Below are 27,884 nucleotides of genomic sequence, written 5' to 3'. Positions count from 1 at the left end.
CTTGCTAAAATCAGTTGTTATTAGATTATTAAAAATATGTAGCAGGAATTTGAATTGTAATATTCTGCTAGATCTTAGCATTGAATTGTAAGCATCTCCTGTACTTTTGCTAGAAAGCTAGAGAATCTGGATTTTACTTTCATAATCTCTGATTGTGGTGCTTATGGTTCACGGTTACTTATTTGTTGCAAAATAATAAGCTGGAAGGGAATCCATTAGCAACAACTTTTCTGCCAGAAGATGATGAGAAGAGAATTCCAAAAAGATAATTTTCTTGGGCAAGTGGGGACAAACTTGAGGAATAGAGAAATAGAAAAGAGTGCTGTTAGATTAAGAAAACAAGAAAACTAGTTATTTCCTTCCCTCTTCTCCATCCCAGAGTAGGGCTGAGGTCCCTTGCCCTTGAACCTAAATTGACCTGTGATTTGCCTTCATGACTGGGGGCAGGGCTGGCACTATATTAGTTTCATTCACTGCTCTGAGAGATTTGCTAGCTTTCACTTTTGTGTTCCTAGAGCTCTAATTCTCCACAAGAAACTGCAGCCATCTGGGAGGAACCTTCAAATGCCCAGTCCTCCCAAAGAATGCGACAACTGTGAGTGCAGAGATGCCACTTTTCACATCTCAGGGAAAATAAAGGAGAAATAGGTAGGTGGAGAGGGAAAGAGATAGCAAGAGGGGAAGAGGGAGAGTGAAATCAAAGAGAAAGGGAGAGAAAGAGAATGGAAGAGGGGAAGAGGGAGAGAATGAAAGAGAAAAAGAGTGGGGTAGAGAGAGTAAAAATAGGAAGAAAGAAATAGGGAAATAATAAAGAGAAAGAGAGAGAGGGTGAGTAAGAGAAAGAGAGGAAAGAAGAGAAAGAGGGATATCCTTAAGTGAGGCCAGGGATAAAGAACCCCTTCCCATGGAGCCCACAATCTCAACTGGGATTATATTATATATATATATATTTTTTTTTTGGTTTTTTTTCGGGCCACACCCATTTGATGCTCAGGGGTTACTCCTGGCTAAGGGCTCAGAAATTGCCCCTGGCTTGGGGGAACCATATGGGACGCCGGGGGATCGAACCTTGGTCCTTCCTTGGCTAGCACTTGCAAGGCAGACACCTTACCTCTAGCGCCACCTCGCTGGCCCCTATATTTTATATTTGTATTTTATATTTTAACTGGCAATATATTTTTTCTCAAAATTATTGAGGTTTTTGTATGTAATAAGCTAAACAGAGAAGTCACATAATAGAAATATTACATTTATCTAATGATTTCATTTGCTTATAGAAACTGAATTATCTGAAAGCAACATTCTTCAATCATTTTGTACACTCGTGTCTGGTTCCTATTCTGGCTAGTAGTCAAGGAACAACCTGTTATGACCAAGTAGTAGACTGTGATATTTCACAGTTTTTTACCTGCAGCCAGCTCCAGTCCATGGGCTATGATTGAAGACCAAAACTCTAAATGGCTTGCAGACCCTAAATGTAAAAATGTGGCAGTAGCAGTGAATGGTGATGAAATGTTGGTTGATTAACTATGATGTTTTTATGAGGTCAGTAAGAGAAGAGTCAGAGTGAGATTCCACAACATTTTAAAATGCTCACATTTTAAAGAGAAACCTGTTGGGGGCTAGAGCAATAGTACAGTGGGTAGGAGACTTTCCTTGTATGCAGCTGATTCAGTTTCTATGCAAGCATCTTATATGGTTCCTCAAGTACTGTCAGGAGTAATTCCAGAATACAGAACCAGGAGTAATCTCTGAGCATCTTCGGTATGATCCAAAAGACAAAGATAAGTAAATATAAGAAGACACTTTGGCTAGAAATTTATTCTGAGGTGAGAGAAAAACAGGACCGAAGCAGCATTTCTGAATACTTCTTAGATATTTTTATACATACTGCTTTTTCTCAGACATGTTTGACTAACATTTATGACATTTTACTTAAATAATAAGGAGCAAATGATGACTGGTGACGACTGAAGCATATTAAAGTGGCTGAAAAATCACTAGGTGACCATTAACTAGAGAGGACTGAGAAGCATTTACTGCAGGCTGAATACGAGGTAAGCAGCAGCTGTGCTGTACTATGCAATTCAGCAAATTATCTCTTTCTCAGAGACAAAGGATTATCTAGGTTTCAGAAAATGCAATCATGAACCACAATGCCTAGAGAATTATTCATAGCTTCAGGTTCTAGGTTGAGATAACGCAGAAGCATGAGGATTAATGAGTTTGTCCTATTAGGAAAATATCTTGAAGAACAGTCAAAGTTAGTTTCCAGGAATATTCACAAACCATCCTTTAGGCACTTCTCAGCAATGCACAGACTCACTTGTGAGAGGGTCAGGAAAGGATAGTTTTGCACACATGTAGGTGAAAAAGAAGCCTTCTAGTTACTTTTATATGAAGTGGTTTTCAAACATTAAAGTATAACAGTGTAGATATTGACTTCTTTTTTGTGTGTGTGCCCAGAGTGGAACACAGGTTTTATAAATGAAAGGCATGTACTTTTTTACTACAATTATTATTTACCACCACTACTACTATTTTGGAAAGAATTTTGTGCTACAAAGGTGTTGATCAGAAATGATACCTGACAACTCTTAGGAGGTCATATGTAGTGCCAGGGGTTGAGATGGGGTTGGCTACTTACAGAACTAATCTCCTATACTATATCAATGGACCAATGTATGAACTTTAGTATTGTGCCATCTTCAATTTCAATTCTCTTAACAAAGACTTGACAACAAATAAACAAACACTAATAAAGAGATCCTAAATGAATCAGTATAATACTGATAGATCAGGGTTGTTAAAAATAATTATGCAACTCAAGGGAATTCTGAATATGGAATGTAAATCAAGGCATGGCAGCTTAATTCACCAGATTTTGGAAAGTATACCTTGAGCAGGAATAGGAAAACTATGGCCATGGAGCAAAACTTGCTACTGACAAAACTTATATTCATAAATGCAGTTTACTTGGATCACAGCTGCCTTCATTTCTTTTCATTGTCTCTGGTTACTTTCATGATAATTTAAACAGTTATGACAGGCCACCTAGCCCACAGCCTAAAATATATTTTGTTTAATCTTAATAAAAATGTCTTTAATTACTGCTCTACTGTGGCGTTGGAGGGGAAAAAAACAAGTACATGGAGGGTTCTTAGTCGTCCTGCATAATCTCATAAAGTCTTGTGTTAAGAAAACATCTGCAAAAAAAGTAGATGTAGTCCATATTGTTTCATCTGTCTGCAAAACTCTCACCTCTGTTAAGTAGAGAATTAGGATATATACCAAAACATCTTAATAGTGTCTCTTGAGAATAAACATTCAAAATTTTTCTCCCTAAAAAACTTCCAGGTCAAATTTGGTTAATCTTTAAAATCTAACATAAAAGCAGAATTCTCATGTAATTTTTTAGTGTTGTAGTTTTAATATGGGGCATGTAAGATCATAAGATATATGAGAACCATGTCCTTGTGAAATGACTATTGGTATTAGGAAAGAGGACATGCTATAGATAATGACAGTTATACTCTGAGAGGGACAGAATGCAAAACAACAGCCTCAACAGGAGAAGAACAAAACATGTCCAGAATAAAGGAAACTCAGTAGATCAGTGTTTTCAAAATTAGGGATAGTAAGCCCTTCTATTTGTTCAATTAAATAAAAAAAATTCAAAGGATTTGTCTGAAAAGAGCGTGGTAGGCAAATAAGTCTGGGAAGAAGATAATTAAAAACTCTTGCAAAAAGCAAAGTAAAACTTTACAGAACCATTATTAGTGAGGGGGATTATGAATGGCATAACACCACTGGGGGGCAGTGAACACTACACATAATGCAAAAGTGGTGGAAATATCATTAAAATGGGTAGAATATAGGAGGGCAAAGAGGATACATAAGATCTAAGTCTTTATTTCTAAAAAGATGCAAATATTGTCATGCCCCAAACTGTAAGTCAAGACAATTGAAACATGAATTAGAGCCAGCTTCTTTTTATCTCCTTCTCCTCCCCTAATTAGAGCCAGCTTCTGAGTCCCATTGCCTGCTGGGGTTCTCCTAGTGTCTGTGCTGCTTTTCAGGTTAGTGTGTGTGCATAGAGAGGGCCCCTCCACCCATCAGCACTTCTCTTCCAAACTGTGTAAATGCATGAATACTTTTATGAATACATAAATGTGAATTTATATTAGATATTTCCAGGCAGATTGAACTAAAAGAACTTCCTTCTTTTAGAACATTTATAGCACAAAACTCAGTTGAACAAACCAATGGATTAGTTTGCAAGATTTTTTTATCATAGTTAGATAACCTCCCTGTTTAGGAAAATAACCTCTAAAGCAGATATGCCTCTAGCCACATATTATACAGTCAGTTCAATAAATAGACCATTTCTTCATACTCCCTGAAACTTGAGCATTCCAACCCATCAAATGCAAAGAAAATAGGGAAACTAAGGAAGACACCTGCATTTGGGGACATGGAGAGAAATCCAAGAAAATTCTGAGTTCACCAAAACGTCTGAGTCTCATAGATAAAGATCTAAAATCAACACTTAAAATTTAGTAACAGAAATCAAGGAGGTACTAGCCTGCTTCCTTTAAATTAAGCTATTTAATTAAGATGTCCATAGGTGGATAAGTCAATGAACTCAAAGAACTCCTTCAGAAGATGAGAGAATCATACAAATGGAATTTAAAAAACTAAAAAACAAGTTAACAAGCCATAGCAGAGAATTACACAGGTTGAGAATCACATAGAAGAACTGGAAGACAAAATACAAGTTAGCAGTGACAGGGAAGTCAAAAAATAAAAAAGAGACAAAACAATGGAAGAAAATGTAAGGTATTAATGAACAAAGACAATAATATCCAAATATTCAAATTACAATAATATCCAAATTATAGGAATACCAGAAGGAGAGGAAAAGAGGAAAAGGGAAGAGAAAGTAGTAAGAGATAGTAGCAGAAAAATTTCCCACTCTATTGAAGGAGGCTGCTTTATAAATTCAAGAGGCAAAAAGAGTGCCAAACAATATAGACCCTACCAGAACAACACTGAGACATATAGTAATCTAAATGTTAAAAGACAAAGAGAAAGATGGACTCTGTAAAACTTTAAGTATAAAGGAAATAACTTAAGATTAAAGCCAGATTTTTAATTTGAAGCAATTTCAGCAAAAAATAGAGTGAAATGATATATGCGAACTATTGATTAGAAGAAACTTTCAACCTAAAGTCCAATACCCAGCAAAACTCTCATTGATGTGAGAGGGAGAATTTAAAACATTTTTGGACAAAAAAGAACTCAATACTTGCACTAACCAAACTTACTCGAAATGAATTACTCAAAGACCAATAATATATGCCAAATACCCAATTATAACAGCAAGAACCCTACACAATATATTGACACAACTTCTTCTGTTGATAGTTTCCTTAAAGGTCTGTGAACTAAACCCTCCCCCATCAAAAGGTGCAGAGTAATTGGGTTGGATCAGGAAACAAAACCCAGCCATCTGATTCTGGCATTTTAAAACAAACTTAAAATTTCAGGATTTGTGCACCAAATGTAGAGTCAGAAAATATTTAAGACTTTTGCTCACCATCTTAGAGAAACATATGGATGGAAGGAAACATGATAGTAGTGGGAGATTTCAACACACCATTATCACCACTAGACAGATCCACTAAGCAGAACACTACCAAAGACATAAGAGCCCTAAATGAGAAACTAGAAGAACTATAACTAATAGATATGTACAGGGCTTTGCATTCTAAAAAGGTGAATATAATTCTTCTCGAGTGCACATGGAATCTTCTCTAGGATAGACCTCATTTTAGGACACAGTCTAAGTTACATAAAGTCACAAATTGAGACCACAATGCCACAGAGATAAAGATTGATTGTAAAAAGAAGATGCAGAGAATAAGAACACCTGGAAATTAAACACTATGTTGCTCAACAACAACTGGATGGAAGAAGAAATCAAAGAAGAAATAAAGAGATTCCTTGAGATTAATAATGATGAAAAAGCAAACTGCCAAAATCTAGGGGACATAGCAAAGGCAGTAATTAGGGAAAAACTCATAATAATACATTGGGAAAGAAAAAAAAAGACAAAGTCAACTACTTAAAGAAACACCTTAAATATCTGAAAACCAACAGCAAAGGAACACAGACACAGCAGAAGAAAAAAAAGATAAAATCAACAATATAGAAAGAAATATAGAAACAAAGAAAAAAATTTTAAAGAATAAATAAGATAGACAAACCACTGGCAAGATGACTCACAAGGAACAAAAGGGAAAATACTCAAAAAATTGAATTATAAAAGAAAGGGGAGAGATTACAACAGAATCCCAAGTAACCCAAGACATCATGAGATTTTATTATAAACAACTGAATTCAGTTAAACTAGAAAATCTAGAAGAAATGGACAGATTTAGGGCAAAATATCGTCCCTTAATACTGAATGAAGAGGAGGTAGAAAGCCTAAACAGAACAGTCACAGGTAAAGAAATTGAAACAGTAATTTAAAAAACTCCCCAAAATAAAATTCCAGGAGTAGACAAGTTCACAGGTGAATTTTATCAAACATTCAGAGAAGAGTTACTACCTTTGGTCCTTAGGCTCTTCAAAAATACTGAAAAATCAAAACAAAACAAAAAAAACAGAATATTCCCTAATACCTTCTTTGAAGCTATTAGCATTTTCATACCCAAAGCTGACAGAGATACTACCAAGAACAAAAACTAAAGATAAATCTTATTAATGAGCATTGATGCAAAAATTTTTGTTTTGTTTTGGGTCACACTAGCAGTGCTCAGTTACTCCTGGCTCTATGCTCAGAAATCGCTCCTGGCAGGCTTGGGGGACCATATGGGATGCCAGGATTCGAACCACCATCCTTCTGCATGCAAGGCAAATGCCCTATCTCCATGCTATCTCTCCAGCCCCCAAATCTTAGCAAACCAAATTGAACAACACATCAAAAAGATTATACATCATGACCAAGTCGAGTTTCATTCCATGGATACAAATTTTGTTCAATATAAGCAAATCAATCAATACCATACACCATGTCAATAAAAGGAAGGATAAATACCACATGATCATATAAATTAATGCAGAGAAAACATTTGACAAGATTCAACATCCATTCATGATGAATAAGCTCAGAAAAATAAGTATAGAAGAGATCTTTTTCAAGATAGTGATAGCTATCTATAAAAAGCCCACAGTCAACATTATCTTTAATGGCATAAAACTGAAAGTATTTTCATTAAGGTCAGACACTAGGCAACATAGAATTAGAAGTCCTAGCAATAACAATTAGATGAAAGAAGGAAATAAAAGGAATCAAAATTGGAAGAAAGTCAAATTATCTTTATTTGCAGATGACATGAAGGTATACATCGAATACTAAAGAGTCCACAAATATTTTAATCTACTAATTTTCCATATGATTATGCCTGCTAATATGATTTATAATTGATTATATCTACAGATAACACTAAAATAGGCAACTTCATTCCATAGACTCTAATTACACTGTTCATTTATTGAGTATGTTTTTGCAATTGATTTTTAATTCAAATTAACTTATTATTATAGCATAATATCAATATTGCCAGTTTGCTCTCAGGAAAGGAACCAGGATGCTCAAGACCCATTAGACAATACTTCATAATGTGGACTCATTTTACATTTCTCTCTACCATAATATTTAGTATTCTAGACTTGAAAACTAGGATTTTTAAAAATAATGTACTATTTACAATCTAACCAGGAAAGCCTTTTGTTTTCCAGCAAAGTTTATCTTTACCAATGATAAGTTTTCTAGGAATTGGAAAAACTTTCTATCTAAACTGCTGCCTTTTTATTTTTTAAGCACTCTGAACCATGCCACCTGGGTCAGTATTTCAAATGCAACCTATGGATTGATCTTCATTCTCTTTGTGTGTAAGTGTGTGTGTGTGAATGTGTGTGTGTGTGTGTGTGTGTGTGTGTGTGTGTGTGTGTGTGTGGAGACCACCTCTATATCAGTCTAATTCCATCGATTTTGTAAATAATGACTGTCTGTGCTGTATATAGGCATCCTTCCTGTTATATTTAACCCTTTCTTTTTACTCTCCTTGGCTTACCACATTACAAATCCTTTTTTATCTTTTTGGTCTTTCACCGATTTGTTATTTCTCCCTACTTTACCCCATATTACCCTCAGTTCTTAACTTCTCAGGAACTAGAATAGTCTCCCCCAACCCCACTCCCAACTAGCCCCGAAAGTTAAAGGATAACCTCCCAGCCCATCTTTCTTTGGCCTGGGAAGAAGCTGCTGCCACTGCTTCTGCTGATTTACTCTCAGTAGTCCCTTTCTTCCACCTCCCTTTGCTGTAGCCTGTTGCTCATTCCTCGGCTGGAGGACATTTCCTGATCCATAACTGCTCCGAGTCGTTTTGTTTTTTCTTCTGTTCTTCAGACCCCACAAGACCATGTTACAGACTGAAGATGTGTTCCGGATTTTATTCCCTACCCAAGACTATTTTAAAAGACTTAAATACTATATTTCCTTCATCTATTTCCTTAGGTATATTACTTTTTTTTTTTTTTTGGTTTTTGGGCCACACCCAGAGGTGCTCAGGGGTTACTCCTGGCTGCCTGCTCAGAAATAGATCCTGGCAGGCACGGGGGACCATATGGGACACCGGGATTCCAACCAACCACCTTTGGTCCTGGATCGGCTGCTTGCAAGGCAAACGCTGCTGTGCTATCTCTCCAGGCCCAGGTATATTTCTTTAATAGGTACAATTCTTAATGTATATTTTCTTATTTTCTTATGTACATATAGTGTTCCCCACCTTTTTTTTTGGGTTTTGTTTAGTAGAAAATTCTAGTAGATAAGTTTCTCTTGGGTTCTGAGTTTATGTTAGAACCAGGTAATAAGGATTGTTTAGGTTGTTATTTTTACTCCCATATGCACCAGTAGTATCCTGTGGCATTGTTCCATTTTGCATAGATATATTAAAATGGGGGAAATCTTATGCATAAAAAGAAGTTCTTATCTAGTAGGAATATGAAATAAATTTTTTAGTGCAGGGGCCTTTTATCCTGAACATGTGTCCTAGTGGCTTGACCTAGGCTTCAGTAGATTGGACATCAGCCATTCACCCTGAACCTTCTATCCCATCTTTGAACTAGCACTGTTTTCTGCACCAGCACCAGACATCGAACTTTTACTGCAGAAGGCCCTAATACTACCCTGGCACCAACTTGCTCCAGGGGAGGTTCTTATGACACCCTAATGACTTGGAAACAGCAACAATCTGCTTTCAGGGTGGGTTTCCCTACCTTGCTAAAAGATGCTCTGTGACACCTTTCAACATAGGATCTGTGCAAAAACTGAGATCTCTAATTACTGAAGCCTGACTGTGACAACCATGATTAAGGAGAACTTTTCCTGGGACCATGAAGAAAGACCTTGGGATTTGACAATTTAGTACATCTGGAGACTGTAGTTCGCCTTATGGCACAATGACTCATGGGTAGGAATGCTCTTTTTATAGGCCCAAGGTTTATTCTTTCTATTTTCTTCAAATTTTGTTTCGCCTATGCAAAAAACTGCCACTTAAAAAAATCTGTTAGGTTGGGGCTCCCATCTTTTTCATAGAACTTTGGACATAAATAACTGTTCTAGCTCATAATTCTTCATTTTTCCATAAAAGTAGGTAGTGGGAAAAATTACAAGTATGAGTGGGGGCAAGAGTCAAGTGGTTTTAGGTTCATAGGTGAAATAAAAAAGGAAAGAAATAAATATCCAAGCCAAAGTCAACAATAATGGAATTAAGAGACCTAAACTCTAACAATCTAAACTTAAAATGAGTATTAAATAAGTATAAAATATAAGTATAAAACCTAAAAGGAGTTTAAAAATAGTATGGCAGTTTTCAAATGGAGAATTTCAAGGAACAATGGAATGTTAGGCTGTTGGACTCTAAGATTGTTTCTTATTACTTTACTAGAAAAAAATGTAAGGATAAATGTTAAGGCAAATAAAAGCTAACAGTCACCTCCTAATTCAATCCCCATTTATAGAACTTTGAAGATAATTAAACTTTTCTCTCTCATATTTATTAAAACAACAAGCTTTGATCAAAAATTGACCTAGGAAAAACATAAAACATCGTGTAAACAAATAAAGCATTTTTGCTAAAATAAATTAGATAAATGACTCTTAGACCCTATAGTTTCTGTATGAGCAAAATTATATCAATCTTGATTTTTAAAGTAGTTTGAAGAATTTTACTGGAATTTCTGGTGCCTTCAAAATGATTGCAGAGACTTGTAGCACATTTTTTAATCAGAAGTCAATACTGGCTACTATGATAATCTCCTCTAAAAAGATAATAGGATCATTCATTATTGGCTTAATCAGTCATCAGAATGGAGCCAGGGACACAATATTCTCATGTTCTCTAGTTTTTTTTTTTTTTTCCTTCCCAGGAGTCAGTGCTGTCTGGGAAAGAGGAATTTCCATTCCATTCTGTTTTTATAATGGAGGCTCCTAAGTCAACTTTTGGAGAGCGGAAATTCCTTCATGTTCATATAAACTTGTTGACATCTCTTTGCCTAATTAGAACTAGAAAATTCTCATTCTAGAGTTAGAAAAATTGATAAAAAATGTTCATATTTATTTCAACATCAAATAAAAAAAGCTTCAATTTAGATTACAATTACTGTTTACATCTATTATACTACAGTTTTATAAAATTTGAAGTTTATTTTTATATGAAATAATTACAAAAGAAATTTATCACTCACATGCATTTTTATTTTAAATTTTATCTGCAATATGCTAAATTGATTTGTTTTTGCTTTGATGTAAGTTGCTGGTTCAACTGGCATTAACTATGCTATACTATAAGTAGAATTCAGTCAAATCAAATTTTACTTCTTACTTTCTAAGAGTATTCATCCATCCATCCATCCATCCATCAATCCATCCATCCATCCATGCATCCATCCAACAAGTACTTATTGAGCACCTGCTATTTATCTGGCACTATTTCAGGCCCTAGAGAGAGACAAGTAAAGAAAACAGCAGTCATGGAATAAATTCATGTGCCTAATCAATAAAAAATTATATGAGAAAGACTTTATATATTGGAATGAGTTCATTGTTTTTTATTTGATGATATAGTACTATATCATTTGTTAGCATGTGTAACAAAATAAATGATTCTAATACACTGGAAGAGAAATACTAACACACAGTGATGGTATATGAATGATTTTCTAGTTCTTTCTACACTGCTCTGCCTTTGCATATCTTATTTCATCTTTCAGTAGTTCTCTTCTCTTGTTCAATCGGCAAAGGTCTATTCACTATTCAAATTTCTGGCACCATATTTTCTATAAAGTTTTTCATTTCCTTTTTTGCTATATTATTTCTGAATTTACACATATTTGTATTAGCGTATTGATGTAAATATTCCTTAATATTGCAATAATTATGCCTAACGTGTAAGAATTTTGAAAACATATTTGTTAATTTTGCATCCATGATAGTTAGTATAATGTTTGCCATGTATTGACACTTTCAACTTCAATTTATAACTTCAGATATAAGTCACTTAAAAAATAATGGGACAATAGTTAACAAATGCAAACCAAATAAATAATATAACATTTTAAAAAAACTGTTCCCTAATTCATGTATATATTTTAGGATCTATTAACTTCATGATGGTTATTTTATAAATCAAATAAAATTTGTGAAAAATGTAAAATGGTGTTAAATTTCTTTGGAGATACAGATATTGCATTTTATAATGCTGGATTCAAGACATTTTAAAAGTAATACCACAAATTGCACCATGAATCAGCATTTCAAGCAAACAAGGTCAAGTTTAATTTTCATTTTTTTCCATACAAAGAAACAAGTATTTATAATTTATAGGACTAATCCAAGGTCACAGACCAGTAAGGAGAACTTAAAATTAGACTGCAAAATCAGTTAGGTCATTACTTTTCTCCCTTTCTGTATAAAACATCAAGATCATTTTTATTTTTACAACTTGTCCCTGTATTTCCATGTTAAATTAGATTATAATTTGCATAGATAGCCCAGTAATTACCTATGAAAATTAATTTCTAAGGACTCGAGAAAAAAACTAATATATTAAAACTTTGTATGAGAATGTACAAAGATAAATAACTTAACATTTTTCTCTATGAGATGGTCATACATATTTAAATATCTAACCTGGGCAATTTAGCCTAAGAATACTGTAAGAGTAATACAGATTTTAAAATATGAATGGCTGAATATAAACTAGAAAAGTATGAAATTTAACTACATCCCTGAGAAGGCATTTTAGAAATAAATTGGAAAAGTGTCAATCTCAGGAGTACACTGAATCCAGCAAACAGAATGTACAGTCTAAAAGAATGAGACAAAAGTGATATATAAAACTATTTCCAGAAATCTTCAAATAGATATTCATAAATATAATTTATGGGGTTTTTTTTTTAGTGACTCTTGGTTTTAAAATTAAAAACATAGAAAATAGCTCCTTATGGTTGATTTAGAATAAAGTGATGTGTCCTAAAGTATCTAAAACTTTCAGGAACTTACCTGTTTCCATTTTTCCATCCTGCGCTGCAGGCCCATCGGGAATGACACTTTTCACCTGCAGAAACTCATCAGGCTCATCTCCACCAATGATAGTAAATCCAAAGCCCATGTTGCTCTTTTTAAGGGTGGTGCTGAGAAATGTACCCTTCAGCTGGGATGCGTCCCGGGTAAAAAGTGGTTTTTCTACATTGGACAATGTAAGCCAAAAGAAGAAAAAGCTATTTAGTTCTCATACAAGAGACAGCCAGTTACCAAGCAGTCATCATGGGAGTGAATGTGGGATCTACTATAGAAAAGAGAAGTAAGAGTTGCATTAAACCTTTAATACTTAGTATAAACAGAGGGAAGTCCCAAACATCCAGGGTAAGGTAAAAACTCATTTTGTTTTGGAAAGCCCCATTCACTTAAGTAGCTTCTTGTTTTCCTTTTTGGTATTAAAGGGACTTAATCAATTGTGAGAGCCTTCAGATAAAGGAGTGCCACCATCCTGATACCTTTGGAAATGTTCCCCTGGTTTTGAGAGAGACCAGGAATGAGGTACAAGTGAGTGGCCAGATCCACACCATTTTGAAGGGACAGAATTAGAGAAATGAAACAGGTTTTAAATATATTTAAACAATTTTATTTTTCTGGTTCTAGCAATTGAATGCAAGGTCCTCACACATGAAAATCAAATGCTATATCATTGAGCTATGTCATGGCCCTTGAAATTGGCTTTTTGTACAGTTTGTTTTAAAAATAATAGAAACATAAAATGTGACTATATATTACAATTTAACTTATTAGGAAGGAGTACCTGGATGTGGGACTAAGTCAACTTTTGCTTATACTGTGAGTGGCTAGGAAGATAATCAGATAATCAGTTTCTACTGTTCCAACAGTGTTTAAGTTATGCTAAAATGTGAGCAAAAGGCAAGCCACTATGTCTAAGCACAATTATGAAAGTAAAGGTACTATGTTTTCTAACAATATGTTGATAGATTATTGATAAACTATTGGCCTCCTCATTTGCACTACAATATTTTTTTCAGCTGTAATAAGCATATAAGTATATGAAATGATTTTAAAATAATGGGTACAGTAGGAAATAAACTGATATCCTTAAATGCTAACTGAATTATGTAATATATATTTATAAAAATATGTGTATAGATATTTAGTTGTTACATTTTGAGTGATAAGGTATGGTATTTCTAACAAACTATATGCTTCAATTTAGTTAGACACTTGGTAAAAACTTTTACTGTTATGATTTTGGGTGATATAGTAGACATATATACTTTGTCTACTTACAGGCCACATATTCTTTGATTGAAACTTGTTTTTGTGTTTTTTGTTTGTTTGTTTGTTTTTGGGCCACACTCAGTGATGCTCAGGGGTTACTCCTGGCTATGCACTTAGGAATCACTCCTGGCTTGGGGAACCATATGGGATGCCAGGGGGGATCCAACTGCAGTCTGTCCTAGGTTAGCACGTGTAAGGCAGATGCCCTACCGCTTGTGCCACCGCTCTGGCCCCAACTTTGATTGAAACTTGAACACAAGAATTCTGTTTCTACATTTCTCGTTTTTAAGATAGAAATGAAAAGAGTCCATGATTATCTGACAGGTTAATCCTTTGTGTAAGAAATGGTTATCTCTGATAGACACTTGGTTGGGTGACCTTTACAACATAATTGTGCTATAGTGGCAATGGGTCCACGTAAGTAAGAGCCTAAGAAAATGTGAGAAGTTTGTGCAGATCTCATCCCACTACGTGACTCAACGTGTGATTAAGGGCCACGAGCATCCTGGGACATACCCAACCACCAGGGTCTCCCCGCGTGGCCGCGCCAATAGAAAGACAAGTCGTTCACGCTGTGTGACCTCCCGGGCCCTGTGGGCAGGCGGGCAGATTTGGGCCTAGGTAACGTCGATGAGGCACTGCCTACTGTCACAAAGGAGAACAAGCTTCATACTTGGGTTTTCTCTTTAGAGGATAAAATTATTTCTATGTAGTTTGAAACAACACTGGGAAATTTCATTCACCTGTCATGCACAAAATGTGATATCTTCCTCTAAACTACAGCCCAGGACTTTATCTTAAGTTCTAGTTTGCTAAACACATGAACATAGAAAAACACCCCGCTAAAGCTAATAGAGGAGGACTTTGAGAAATGCAAATCAACTATTGGAACCTATCTGAGTTAAAGACTTTTTGTGCCAGCTACTAACAGGACATTTTCCTTTGGAAACTTATCACCTTGCCTGGTTACACACCTCTGAAAGCTGGGGCCTGCAGAGGCTTTGGTCCAAGTTCTGTGTGGGGCATGTTATGTTGCTGTAGCTTCCTTTTTGCTTCCAGGACAGGGTTTTCAAACTGGGTTCTTCTATTTATGTGGCTGAAAAATAAAATTTCAAATTAGGATCACAGTAGGGCAGAGTAGTTTAAGAGAACATATGTAGAGTTCCTGTAGAGTAGATGATCAAAGTCCTACAGGGATAAAAGGCAAACCTTACTGGGACTGGCCTCAGCACAGTCCATACTAAAATATTCTAGTATAGGTACACGAGCCACTTTCCACCCCAAACTATAATGAGGATTTCTCTATGGACCAGATGATCAGAGATACGTTTGACATGCTAAATGGTTTATCAATCTATACTGAATGGTGAAGAAGAGAGAGCCATCTAAGTTCTGCAAATAAGTATAAATTAAATCAACTGATTACATACAGGAACCACACACTAGATGGAAGAGCTGAAATGCAGGATGATGTTTCTGGAAGTTCTAAACTACTATATAAGATGGCTAATGCTGAGATCAATCAGAAGTCAATATTCATAAACCAAAGAATGAGATGGCAGGACTGGAGAGAGAGAGCAGAGTGGGCAAAGCACTGTTCTACAAGCAGTTGGTCCCAATTTGAATCATGAATATCACATCATGAGCCTCATCAGACTAAACATAGAGCCAGGAATAAGCCCCAAGTGTAGCTAGGTGTGGTCTCAAGCAATCCTTTGGCCAAAACAAAACAAAACAGATAAGCAAAACTTAAAGATCAAGACTTCAACTCATAGATATCAGAACAGCATGGTTGGACTGGTGAATCAAACAATCATAGAACTTAAGAATTCTTGATGAAATTCTTATGGATAAAGGGTAGGTCACAGTAATCCTGTGGAGGAACTATGTGATAGAACTATCATTCTATAGCAGATGATGACTCGTTAGCAAACTAGCATATATATGAATTTACTACATACAGAACCACAACTGTGGTACTAAAACATGACGGGGAGAGAGGTTAAAATTGAATACATATTTAACTAAGTATTACATATAAATGTCCTTAATTAACCCTCATAGGAACCACCTTGAATTCTAATTATCCCTATTTTATTTACCTTTTGTTTGTATTGGAGCCACTGCTAGTTGTGTTTAGAAAATAAAATTGCTGAGGGAATCCAGCTCCTGACCCCGCGGTGCCCAGGGTGAGTGCATTCTCCTGGGGCGCCCACACGTGGAGGACCGGAGGCATCCGCGTCCGCCACCTTGCGCGCGACCCCCCCCCCCATAGACTCCAGAGACCAGAACCGCTCCAAACCCGGGAGTAGGGAACCCAGCTCCTGACCCCGCGGCGCCCAGGGTGAGTGCATTCTCCTGGGGCGCCCACACGTGGAGGACCGGAGGCATCCTGCGCGCGACCCCCCCCCCCCATAGACTCCAGAGACCAGAACCGCTCCAAACCCGGGAGTAGGGAACCCAGCTCCTGACCCCGCGGCGCCCAGGGTGAGTGCATTCTCCTGGGGCGCCCACACGTGGAGGACCGGAGGCATCCGCGTCCGCCACCTTGGGCGCGACCCCCCCCCCCCATAGACTGCGGTAGACTGCAGAGGCCAGAGCCGCTCCAAACCGGGGTGTAGGTACCCCTGCTCCTGTCCCCGCCGGGACTCGGAGAACACCGCACAGGCCAGATTGTTGGCACAGAGACCACACCAACCATTGCCTCAATTTCCAGGCCCCAGAGTTCACCCCACCCGACCCGAGCGTAGACAGAGGAGGGAATTCCCTAGTACCTAGTGGGCCGGAGTCACCTGCCCCGCTGGGACAGGTGGGACGAATAGACTAGGTGAGCTTGGGCCTGCCCCCTGGACCTTTAGGTAACCTAGAGCAACCTAGCCCCGAGCCCCAGAGTGGAGCTGAGACCCCCCAAGTGCTGAGAGCAGCTACCGGGGGGGGGGGCTTGACTGGGGGAATTTCTTCCACGGAAACTCGGAGGAGCAGAGCTTCATTGACCCCCAGATAAGGGAGGGAACAGAGAGTCAGGCTCAACAGCGCCCGCAGCCAGTGTGGCCAGAAGCGGAACTACACCTGCTGACAGGAATAAAGAGGAAGACTGACTTCCAAGTAGTAGAGGAGAAAGAGGAGAGGAGAAACAGTGCCCCCCACCACTGTGGTCAGGAAAGGGCCAGTACTAGCTGCCAACAAAAGGGGAAAACAACTAACCAGGCCACATAAAGAGTACAGGAGGATCCAAACCTCAGCGAGTTCACCCAAAAGTCCCTCTAGAACCACCCTCAGGGAGGGAACCCACTCCCACACCACAGGGGATCAAAACAGGTGAAAATTAGAAGCACAGCACTCTAAAACACACCATTAAATACAAAGAAATATGCGTAAATCAAGGAGATCACTAATATCTGGAGATATGGTGACAAACCCTTGCAAGCTTCCAAGCCCACCAAAACACACAGATCCACGCGATGAAGACCTAAAAGCAGCCATGAAGAAGGAAATGCAAGAATTAATAAAAGAATTGAGAGAAACCCTAGCTATCGAGTATAAGAAATCTATGGATGAACGAATCAGCCAAATTAAAGAAGAAATGTTAAAGAACATGAGAGATTCCATACAAAAAGAAGTGAAGGAATTAAAAGACAAAGTAACAAGCCTTACAAGCAGAAACACAGAATTGGAGAAACACATTGAAGAACTCGAAGGAAAACTGCAAACAAAAAACGATCAAGAAACCAACAAAGAAATAAAAGGCAAAGCACTGGAAGGAAAAGTCCAGTATCTAATGAACAAGGACAAAAGAAACAATCTAAGAATTGTGGGTATACCAGAAGGAGAGGAAATAGGGAAAGGGGAAGAACAAGTAGTCAGAGAGATAATAGCGGAGAACTTCCCCACCCTCTGGAAGGAAACTGCAATGCCAATACAGGAAGTAAAAAGAGTTCCCAATAAGATAGACCCTAATAAACAAACACCAAGACACATGGTAATCCAATTGGCAAAAAACAAAGAGAAAGAGGAACTCCTTAAAGCAATAAGGAAGAAAAGAAACCTCAAGTACCAAGGTAGGGACACAAGAATCAAACCAGATCTCCCATTCGAAATAATTCAAGCAAGAAGACAGTGGAATGACATATTTAAACGACTGAACGAAAGAAATTTCCAACCTAGGGTCCAATACCCAGCAAAACTTACATTCATATGGGAGGATAGACTAAAAACATTCTCAAACAAGAACGAATTTGAACTATTTGTGCAAACAAAACTGATCCTAAGCGACTTACTCAAAGACGAATTACACAATCCAAACCCCCGATTGTAACAAAAACCACCCTACACAACACAACTACACAACAATCCTCTCTCTCAATAATCTCCCTAAATGTTAACGGACTAAACTCTCCAATTAAAAGACACATAGTAGAGAACTGGATTAGGAAAAATAAACCGGACTTCTGCTGTCTGCAAGAAACACACCTACAGATGCAGGATAGGCACAGGCTTAGAATAAAAGGTTGGAAAGTAATTATTCAGGCCAATGGAAAACAAAAAAGAGCAGGGACAGCCATTCTTATATCAGACCAAATTGCATTCAACCTCAAGAAAGTGATCAGAGACACAGAGGGTCACTACTTACTGATCAGGGGAACAATAGATCAAGAAACACTAACCCTGGTCAATATCTATGCACCTAATGTAGAGCCAGCAAAATATGTGAGGCAACTACTGGCAAACCTGGAGAAACACATGAAGGGAAATGTGATAATAGTAGGGGACCTCAATACTCCACTATCACCACTGGACAGATCCACCAAACAGAAAAATAGCAAAGAAATAAGAGCTCTGAATGAAAAATTAGAAGATTTAGGGCTAATAGACTTATATAGAGCCCTTCACCCCCAGAAAGCAGAATACACATTCTTCTCAAGCCCACATGGAACCTTTTCCAGAATAGACCATGTCTTAGGATTCAAAGCCAACCTATATAAGACCACAAAGGTAAGGATCATTAGAAGTACCCTCTCAGATCACTATGCAACAGAGCTCAAAATTGAGGTCAAGAAGAAGCAATGGAGAAAAACTAATACCTGGAGATTAAACAACATGCTGCTCAACAATAGCTGGATCAAAGAACAACTCAAGGAAGAAATAAAAAGATTCCTTGAGACAAATGACAATGAAGAGACAACATGTCAAAATTTATGGGACACAGCAAAAGCAGTAATTAGGGGGAAACTCATAGCAATACAGGCCTATGTCAAGAAACAGGAAAATAACAAAACCAACAGTTTAAAAGATCACCTCAAAGAATTGGAACAACAGCAACAGAGAAATCCAACCACATCCAGAAGGCAAGAAATAATAAAAACCAGAGCAGAAATAAACAACATAGAAACTAAGAAAACAATACAAAAAATCAATGAGACCAGGAGTTGGTTTTTCGAAAAAATAAACAAGATAGACAAACCACTGGCAAAACTCACCAAAAAAAAAGAGGGAAAACACCCAAATCAGTAGGATCACAAATGAAAGGGGAGATATTACAACAGAACCCCAAGAAATACAACATATCATGAGATCATATTATGAACAACTATACTCAACTAGGCTAGAGAACCCAGTAGAAATCAATAGATTCTTGGAAAAACACCCTCTTCCAAGACTGGAAAAGGAAGATATAGAAATCCTAAACAGACCAATCACCTCAGAGGAAATTGAAGATGTAATTAAAAAACTCCCTAAGAACAAAAGCCCAGGCCCAGATGGATTTACAGGTGAATTCTATCAAACATTTCAGGAAGAGTTACTACCACTTTTCCATAGGCTCTTCCAAACCATAGAAAAAACAGGAATCCTCCCCAACTCCTTTTATGAGGCTAATATCACACTCATTCCCAAAGAAGGCAAAGACACCACCAAAAAAGAAAACTACAGACCAATCTCACTAATGAACATAGATGCAAAGATACTCAATAAAATATTAGCAAAACGAATCCAGCACTTCATCAGAAAGATCATACATCACGATCAAGTGGGATTCATCCCAGGAATGCAAGGTTGGTTCAACATACGCAAGTCAATCAACATTATACACCACATCAACAACATGAAGGACAAAAACCACATGATCATATCAATCGATGCAGAGAAGGCGTTTGACAAAATCCAACATCCTTTCATGTTAAAGACACTCAGCAAAATAGGATTAGAAGGAACCTTCCTCAAGATAGTTACAGCCATATATGAAAAGCCTACAGCCAACATTATACTCAATGGTGAGAAACTAGAAGCATTCTCACTAAGATCAGGAACTAGGCAAGACTGTCCACTCTCTCCACTTTTATTCAATATAACCTTAGAAGTCCTAGCAATAGCAATCCGACAAGAGAAGGAAATCAAAGGAATTCAAATCGGGAAAGAGGAACACAAGCTATCTCTATTTGCCGACGATATGATGATATACATCAAAAACCCTAAAGAGACCACAGTAAAACTCCTAGAAACAATTAATCAATACAGCAAAGTGGCTGGTTACAAAGTCAATACACAAAAGACAGTAGCGTTTCTATATACAAACAATGAAGTTGAGGAGAGAGAGATTAAAAATACAATACCATTTAAGATAGTTTCAAAAAATATCAAATATCTAGGAATCAACCTTACAAGAGAAGTGAAAGACCTATACCAGGGAAACTTCAAAACACTTCAGAAAGAAATTGAAGACGATCTAAAGAAATGGAAGAACATCCCATGCTCATGGATAGGTAGAATAAACATAATCAAAATGACTATCCTACCCAAACTCCTATATAGATTTAATGCAATCCCTATCCAAATCCAGACACAATTCTTTAAAGAATTAGAACAAGCATTCACAAAATTCATCTGGAACCACAAAAGACCCAGGATAGCCAAACAAATACTGAAAAACAAGAAGCTGGGAGGCATCTCCTTACCTAACCTGAAACTATACTATAAAGCCATAGTAATCAAAACAGCATGGTACTGGAACAGAGACAGGACCTCAGACCAGTGGGTCAGAACAGAATTTCCAGACATAAACCCCCAGGTATATAGCCAACTAATATTTGATAAAAGAGGCAAGAATCTGACGTGGAGCAAGGAGAGCCTATTCAACAAATGGTGTTGGTACAACTGGAAAACCACATGTACGAAAGTGAAAATCAACCCATACCTTACTCCTTATACAAAAATCAACTCAAAATGGATCAAAGACCTTGAAATCAGACCCGAATCCATAAAGTTTATCGAGAATAAAATAGGCAGAACACTCGAAGACCTATATATCAAAAAGGTCTTTGAGAATGGAGCACCAATGGCAAGAACGTTAGCATCAAATATAAACAAGTGGGACTACATCAAACTAAAAAGCTTCTGCATGGCAAAAGAAACCCTACTTAACGCAAGAAGACAGCTAACAGAATGGGAAAAAATCTTTTCACTCGACATATCAGATAAAGGGCTGATATCTAGAACATACAAAGCACTCAGAAAGCTGAGCCCCCCAAAACCAAACAAAGCTATAAAAAATGGGAAGATGAAATGAATAGACACTTCTCTGAGGAAGACAGAAGGATGGCCAACAAACACATGAAAACATGCTCACCTTCACTCATCATCAGGGAGATCCAAATCAAGACAACAATGAGATACCACCTTACACTAGTGAGGATGGCTCACATCAAAAATAATGGAAACAACCTTTGTTGGCGGGGATGCGGTATGAAAGGAACTCTCATCCACTGCTGGTGGGAATGTCCCCTAGTCCAACACCTATGGAGGAAAGTCTGGAGAGTGCTCAAAGAACTCAGAATTGAGCTGCCATTTGACCCAGCAATTGCTCTCCTAGGCATATACCCACAAGATGGAAGGACATTCATTCCAAAATACGTATGCACCCCACTATTTATCGCAGCACTCAGTATAATAGCCAAATCTTGGAACCAACCTAGATGTCCAACAACGGATGAATGGATCATCAAGATGTGGTACATATACACAATGGAATATTACATGGCAGTTGGAAACGATACAATCACAGACTTTGCAGCAACGTGGATGGACCTAGATCATGTTATGTTAAACGAAGTAAGTCAGAAGACAAAAGATAAACACAGAATGGTAGCACTATTCTGAAACACCTAGAACATATATTTTACACACAACTAATACCTAACAATCATACAACAGGGCTTAACAGGGTAGAAACTCCGAACACTGTAATAGTCAACATATACGTGGGAGCAGTGTCCAAAATACATGAAAAAGGAATAACGCAAACTCTTGACTGCACATTATACCACAAAGAAAACAGCAACAACAGAAACAGAAACATAGAGAGAACAGGTATGTAATCAGACTCCCACAACAAAAGCCCACAATAATCCCTTAGAGATCGTAAACTGGAACACAAGTATAGAACACCACGGGAAATCACGGACTGCAATGGCAACATACCACAACACTACGTTTTAATACCTTTACCTTGCTATATTTTAAATAACCTCTCAGATTTTCTGTCCACAGGCACCCTTAGATACAAAGGGCGTACTAACTAAGATGGCAACTCGGGATACCACACGAGATACCATACCTTGATTGCACTACGAGATGGCCACGAGAAAACTCTTTAACATACACTTTATCTCTAGGTTAAACCTTCTTTTAGGAATTGAAGCACGGGACCAGTCAGACCACCAATGCAGTACCTGCGACGTACAGACCTAAAACTACAGGTTCTAGTCATCGAACACATTCAACCAAACCAGCATTCCCTTGCTATTCTCTCCCTTCTTCTCGCTACTTTTTTCTTTTTTTCTCTACTATTCTTCTCTTTACTTTTTCCCCTTTCTCTTCTCCCTTTCTTTCTACGGTATTTTCTTTTTTCTCTTCCTTCATACCCCTCCCATATACCTTCCCCTTTCTCCCCCCCGGAAATCCAACTATCCCATCACCCCTCAATCCCATCCAGATCTCCCACCATATTAAAACTCTCCACCCTTAGTCCTTAATCTTTTAGGCACCAAGATCAACCTCCTACCCAACGAACCAGTACCCAGCACCCAGGCGAGGGGACACCCAGCCAAACCCACACCTCGTCTCCTGCAAGAAAAGACAGCCAACTTCCCTGTGGACTCATGCTACGAGACCCTCCCTACCATCTCCCCCTAACGTGGACTGTTTCCTGAAACCAGACTTAGGTCCAATAGTATCCCCAATGCAAGAACTCCTCCAAGACTTCCCTGCCGCAAATTTTTACCAATCTGAAGAAGGTCAGGGGGTGTGATTGGAAGATGCCTGGGAACCCACACACCACAAGAAAAATCCAAAAGACAACGGGAAAAACCGTACTTTCAACATAGGCATAAGACCTGTAATACACCACCTCTTTACCTGTTCTCCCCCAAATGTAAAGTAGTCTTTTGCACCACTTTGGTCCTTTAAAAACTTCGCTAACTCATTTTATTTCTTTTTTTATTTCTTTTTTATTTTGTTAAATGTTTGCCCTACATATACATTTGTGGGCACTACACTTTTATTTCCTTTTTTTTTTTTTTTAAATCGTTTTTGGGTATGCGACCTATTTCGGTTACCCACTCTGTCCAACCCAAATACACCGACAATATAATGGAGCACCACTTCCCTCTGCAAAGGCACACTAAATAAAGGGGAACTCTTACATATATAAAAAAAAGAGCTCTTATCTACTAGAGATGGGAAGTCATAGTTGTTTACAATACAGGGTTATCTCCTACCTTGAAAATATGTCATGTGGAATCAACTTAGACCTCAGGTGATTAGATACCATTCAACCAGCCTTGAACCCTGGATCCCAGACATAGAAACGGCACAGCTCTTCACAACAGCTGCAAGAAACAAACTCCATCTGGGACAGCCTTATTACTGCAGGGTCAACAACAAGGGCCAGCTCTAACATGATATCCCGACAATGAGGAAAATGTGAACAACTTGACCTTAGAGCAGTTTAGCCTACCTCACCAGCTAACGACAAGACAAAACCAGAAGATGTGGCACCCTTTGGTAGGTCCAAAAGCCAAGATCGTGATTTACAGATGACTGGATACTAGAACCACGACCAGACTGTATACATCTTGGGACCAATAAAAAAGCCCTAGTCTAGGGTTTGAACTAAAACCTGCACAATAAGCATGATCCCCAGTCCCAAAGGTCCGGCAGAGACAATTGTAACGGAAAGGGGCTTCTGGAAGCACAAAGAAAGACGCTATCCTAGGTGCCATCCTAGGTTCAGGGCAAAGACCAAGATCACCAACCACAGAAGATGGATTAAAATGGCACTGAGGTAACAGAACCTCTACATTCACAAAGACTGACCTCACCATAAGTCCCACCTCAGGATCTGTATAGATACTGAGACCTCTAAACACAGAGCTCTGATTGTATCACCCTGGACAGAGCAGAAGTCTTCCACACATCAAAAAAAAAAAAAAAAAAAAAACACCCACCACCGGAAGAGTAATGATCCTGAGCAAAGACTAGAGCTGATCCCATGACAGTATACTCCAAGGACGGAGAAACCCCATATCGCATAGGGCAAGTGAATTCCTTTTCGAATGACCCCAATATTTACTGTGCCAGGGCAGGAGGGAAAAAACCAAAAATACAAAAAACACAAAACCTTGGACATTTATTTATATAATAATAATAACAATAATAAATGAAGGTTATATATATATATATAACCTTCATTTATTATTGTTATTATTATTTTTATTTACCTAGCTATTTTGGTCGATTTCTCTGTTTGGATGTGATTATTGAAATTGTTGTCCCCAATTATCCTTATTTTTTTTTTCTCTTCCTTTCTTTTCATTTGATATGTGCTATGCCATGTTTCTTATTTCAAGACCACGGCGTGTTTTTTTGTTTGTTTTTGTTTTTTGTTTGTTTTGTTTTGTTTTGTTTTTTATCTGTTTCTTTTGTGGTGCTTATCGATATAGCTGGAGTCCTCACTGGATATTTGACACTTCTTTTGGTACTGGTGGAGTGTTTCACCTTCTTTTTCTCATTCATTTCCCAAATCGATGATGAGAACCTCTAGAAGGATTCAGCCCATTTTCGGGGTATTAGACTCTTACCCCCAATTTATTTATTTTCTCTTTTTCAGGCAAAACCACGCAACTTGAACTAGCTAGCCCTGCCCCCACTTAGAGGGGGAAATAAGGGAGGCATCAAGACCAAACTGATGCAAGACTACTAAGTAGTGGGTTAGATACAGAGGGGACCACATATTCTAGACGCCCTGGAGGTGAGGGAAGAGGAAATGGGAGGTAGGACAAAAACGGAGGAGTAGGGAGGACAATTTAGGGATGGGAATCCCCCCTGATTTTATGTAAATATATACCTAAAATATTATTGTCAACAATATGTAAGTCACTATGATCAAAATAAAAATCATATTATTAAAAAAAAAAAAGAAAATACAATTGCTACACCTGCTTGTACTGGAGGGAACATGTGGTACCAGGGTTTGAACATTGGGCCTTGTGCATGTATTGTAAAGCCTTTATCTCAATACTTAATACTATTTTAAAAGAGATGAAATTATCATTCATGATTGAGTATCAAGTGACTTGATCTAAATTACATTCCTGTGATATGTGACAGTCTCTGTGGAGTGAGATGGTACCTCATTGTTGTTTTGATTTATATTTCCCTGATGATTAGTGATATGGAGCATTTTTATGTGCCTTTTGGCCATTTGTATTTCTTCTTTGAGAAATTGTCTGTTCACCTATATTCATTGCAGCACTATTTACAATAGCCAGTCTCTGGAACAACCAAGGTGCTCTTCAACAGATGAATGGCTAAAGAAAAAGTGGTACATATACACAATGGAATATTATGCAGTTGTCGGGAGAGATGAAGTCATAAAATTTTCCTATACATGAATGTACAAGAATCTATTATGCTGAGTGGTAAGTCAGAGGAAGAGAGATAGACAGAGAATAGTCTCATTCATCTATGGGTTTAAGAAAAATAAAAGACACTTTTGTAATAATTCTCAGAGACAATCAATAGAAATGAGGGCTGGAAGGTCCAGCTCACAATATGAAGCTCACCACAAAGAGTGGTGAGTGCAGTTAGAGAAATAACTGCACTGACAACTAACATAACAATGTGAATGAATGAGAAAAGTAGGCAGGGGGAGGGGTAGGGAGATGGGAGATTTGGGGCATTGGCGATGGGAATGTTGCACTGGTGAACGGAGGTGTTCTTTATATGACTAAAATCCAACTACAATCATGTTTGTAATCAAAGTGTTTAAATAAAGATATATTAAAAATAAATTACATTCCTACTAAGAAGGACTGAGATTTGATCAAGTATCCATAATCTTTTCTCCCAGGGTGATTTTGAGGATTAAATAAAAATGAAAATATGCAGCATACATATTATTATGGACACTACCAACACAAACACCATCTGCATTATCACCATCACTGTGATATGTATCATTGTCATTGTGAATGCTTAAAATTTTTGTGGTGATGTGGGAGACTAGCAAGATAGCACAGAGGATAGAGTGCTTGCCTTGGAAGTGAATGACCCATGTTTGATGCCCAGCATTCCATATGGTCCTTGAGAACCATCAGGAATAATCTCAGAGTTCAGAGCCAGAAAAAGCAGCACTGCCAAGTGTGGCCCAAATCACCACTCACTCAAATGTGAATATGCCTAGCATAGATTGAGCCAGTTTATTGAAAATATTATTTTAAAATTGACTATAGATAGGGCTACTGGTCGGTCTGTGGAGGTTTTGGGTGTTAGGTTTTTCTGTGTTCATACTTCCTTTTTAAGGTTGCTATAAAGATGGGCAAAATAATGTTTTCTGTTGCAAATAGAAACATAGAGAAGACCTCACAGTTTTTAAGATTTAGTTTAGTTATGCCTATTTTTCAAAGTAATGATTCTCTTTTGGAATTAACCAGTCTCCAATACTTGGGGTCAAAAGAATTATGCCCAATAATTCTCTGAGATTTTCTGATGGCCAAATTTAAAGCCTTTGTGTATGTGCTTCAGCCTTTGAGAAATCTTTTTTTGCCTTTGCCTATTTTTAGTACTATTATCAAAAAGAACTACTATTTCTTATATTAAAAAGATCAGCTATTTCTGATCATGGAATCAGAAGTTACCACTGAGCGTCATTAGGTGTGGCCCAACCCCCACCCCCTCCAATAAGGTAAACAAATTGAGGATGAATTTAGTTGGATCAAAGTAGATCAGTAGTTTAATTGATAAGATAAGGTTCTCCTTGTTTAGTAGTGTTATGTTATTTTTTGAGATGAGCTTTCAGGCTGCTAATTCAAGGGAAAAAGAAATCAGTAATATTCTCCAAAGTATTTAAGATAAACCAGTTCATAAGGACAAAGGATTTTGTTACTGGATCTTAGAGCTATTTGTTTCTGATATCAAAGAGGTTTCTGTGATGTAGTATAAAAAGACCCTAAGTAATAATTACACAATAATGAATTGTGCAAGTTTTATTATCCTTATTATACTGTATTTTAATGATTATTTTCATTTTATTTCCTTCTCTAGGTTGTGGAGAGCTATATACAGGGACCATGTATTATTCATATTTATATATTAGGCACTTAATATAGAAAAAGAAATGTATTTTTGTTATATAACTAAATGAAGATAATGTGTTTCAAGATTTTAGCTTACTAATATAGGTTAGTAATTTGAAGAAACCAAAATAAAATCAGGAAGTATATAAATGTAGGCTTTACTCATTTCTATCTGATTAATTTATATTCTGCTAGATCGGTATAATCCTATCTTCAGTTCAGTAAAATTTTATTGTAATAAATATATTATTTGGCTTTTCTGAGTTACATTTATATATACAATTGTGTTCTTCTAATATTTCACTTGCATTCAACTGTCCCTTCATTGAACAGTAAATAAG

General features: G+C 37.4%; 1 protein-coding gene across 2 annotated transcripts in view; it reads right to left on the bottom strand.

Annotated features, from left to right (window-relative positions):
- The window catches only part of MAGI2 (membrane associated guanylate kinase, WW and PDZ domain containing 2), a 1,487,205-nt gene that overhangs the window by 274,588 nt on the left and 1,184,733 nt on the right, over window positions 1–27,884 (bottom strand). For both annotated transcript variants that reach the window (XM_049783101.1, XM_049783109.1), the window contains 2 exons: window positions 14,890–15,011; window positions 12,632–12,814 (listed from right to left, as the gene is read on the bottom strand). In XM_049783101.1, the coding sequence (XP_049639058.1) occupies window positions 12,632–12,814; window positions 14,890–15,011 (305 nt within the window). The remainder of the gene's footprint in view (window positions 1–12,631; window positions 12,815–14,889; window positions 15,012–27,884) is intronic.

This window comes from Suncus etruscus, chromosome 1, assembly GCF_024139225.1.
Source record: "Suncus etruscus isolate mSunEtr1 chromosome 1, mSunEtr1.pri.cur, whole genome shotgun sequence".
Taxonomy (NCBI): Eukaryota; Metazoa; Chordata; class Mammalia; order Eulipotyphla; family Soricidae; genus Suncus; species Suncus etruscus.
Note: the sequence above shows the minus strand (reverse complement) of the source record. Positions and strands in the feature narration are given on the sequence as shown.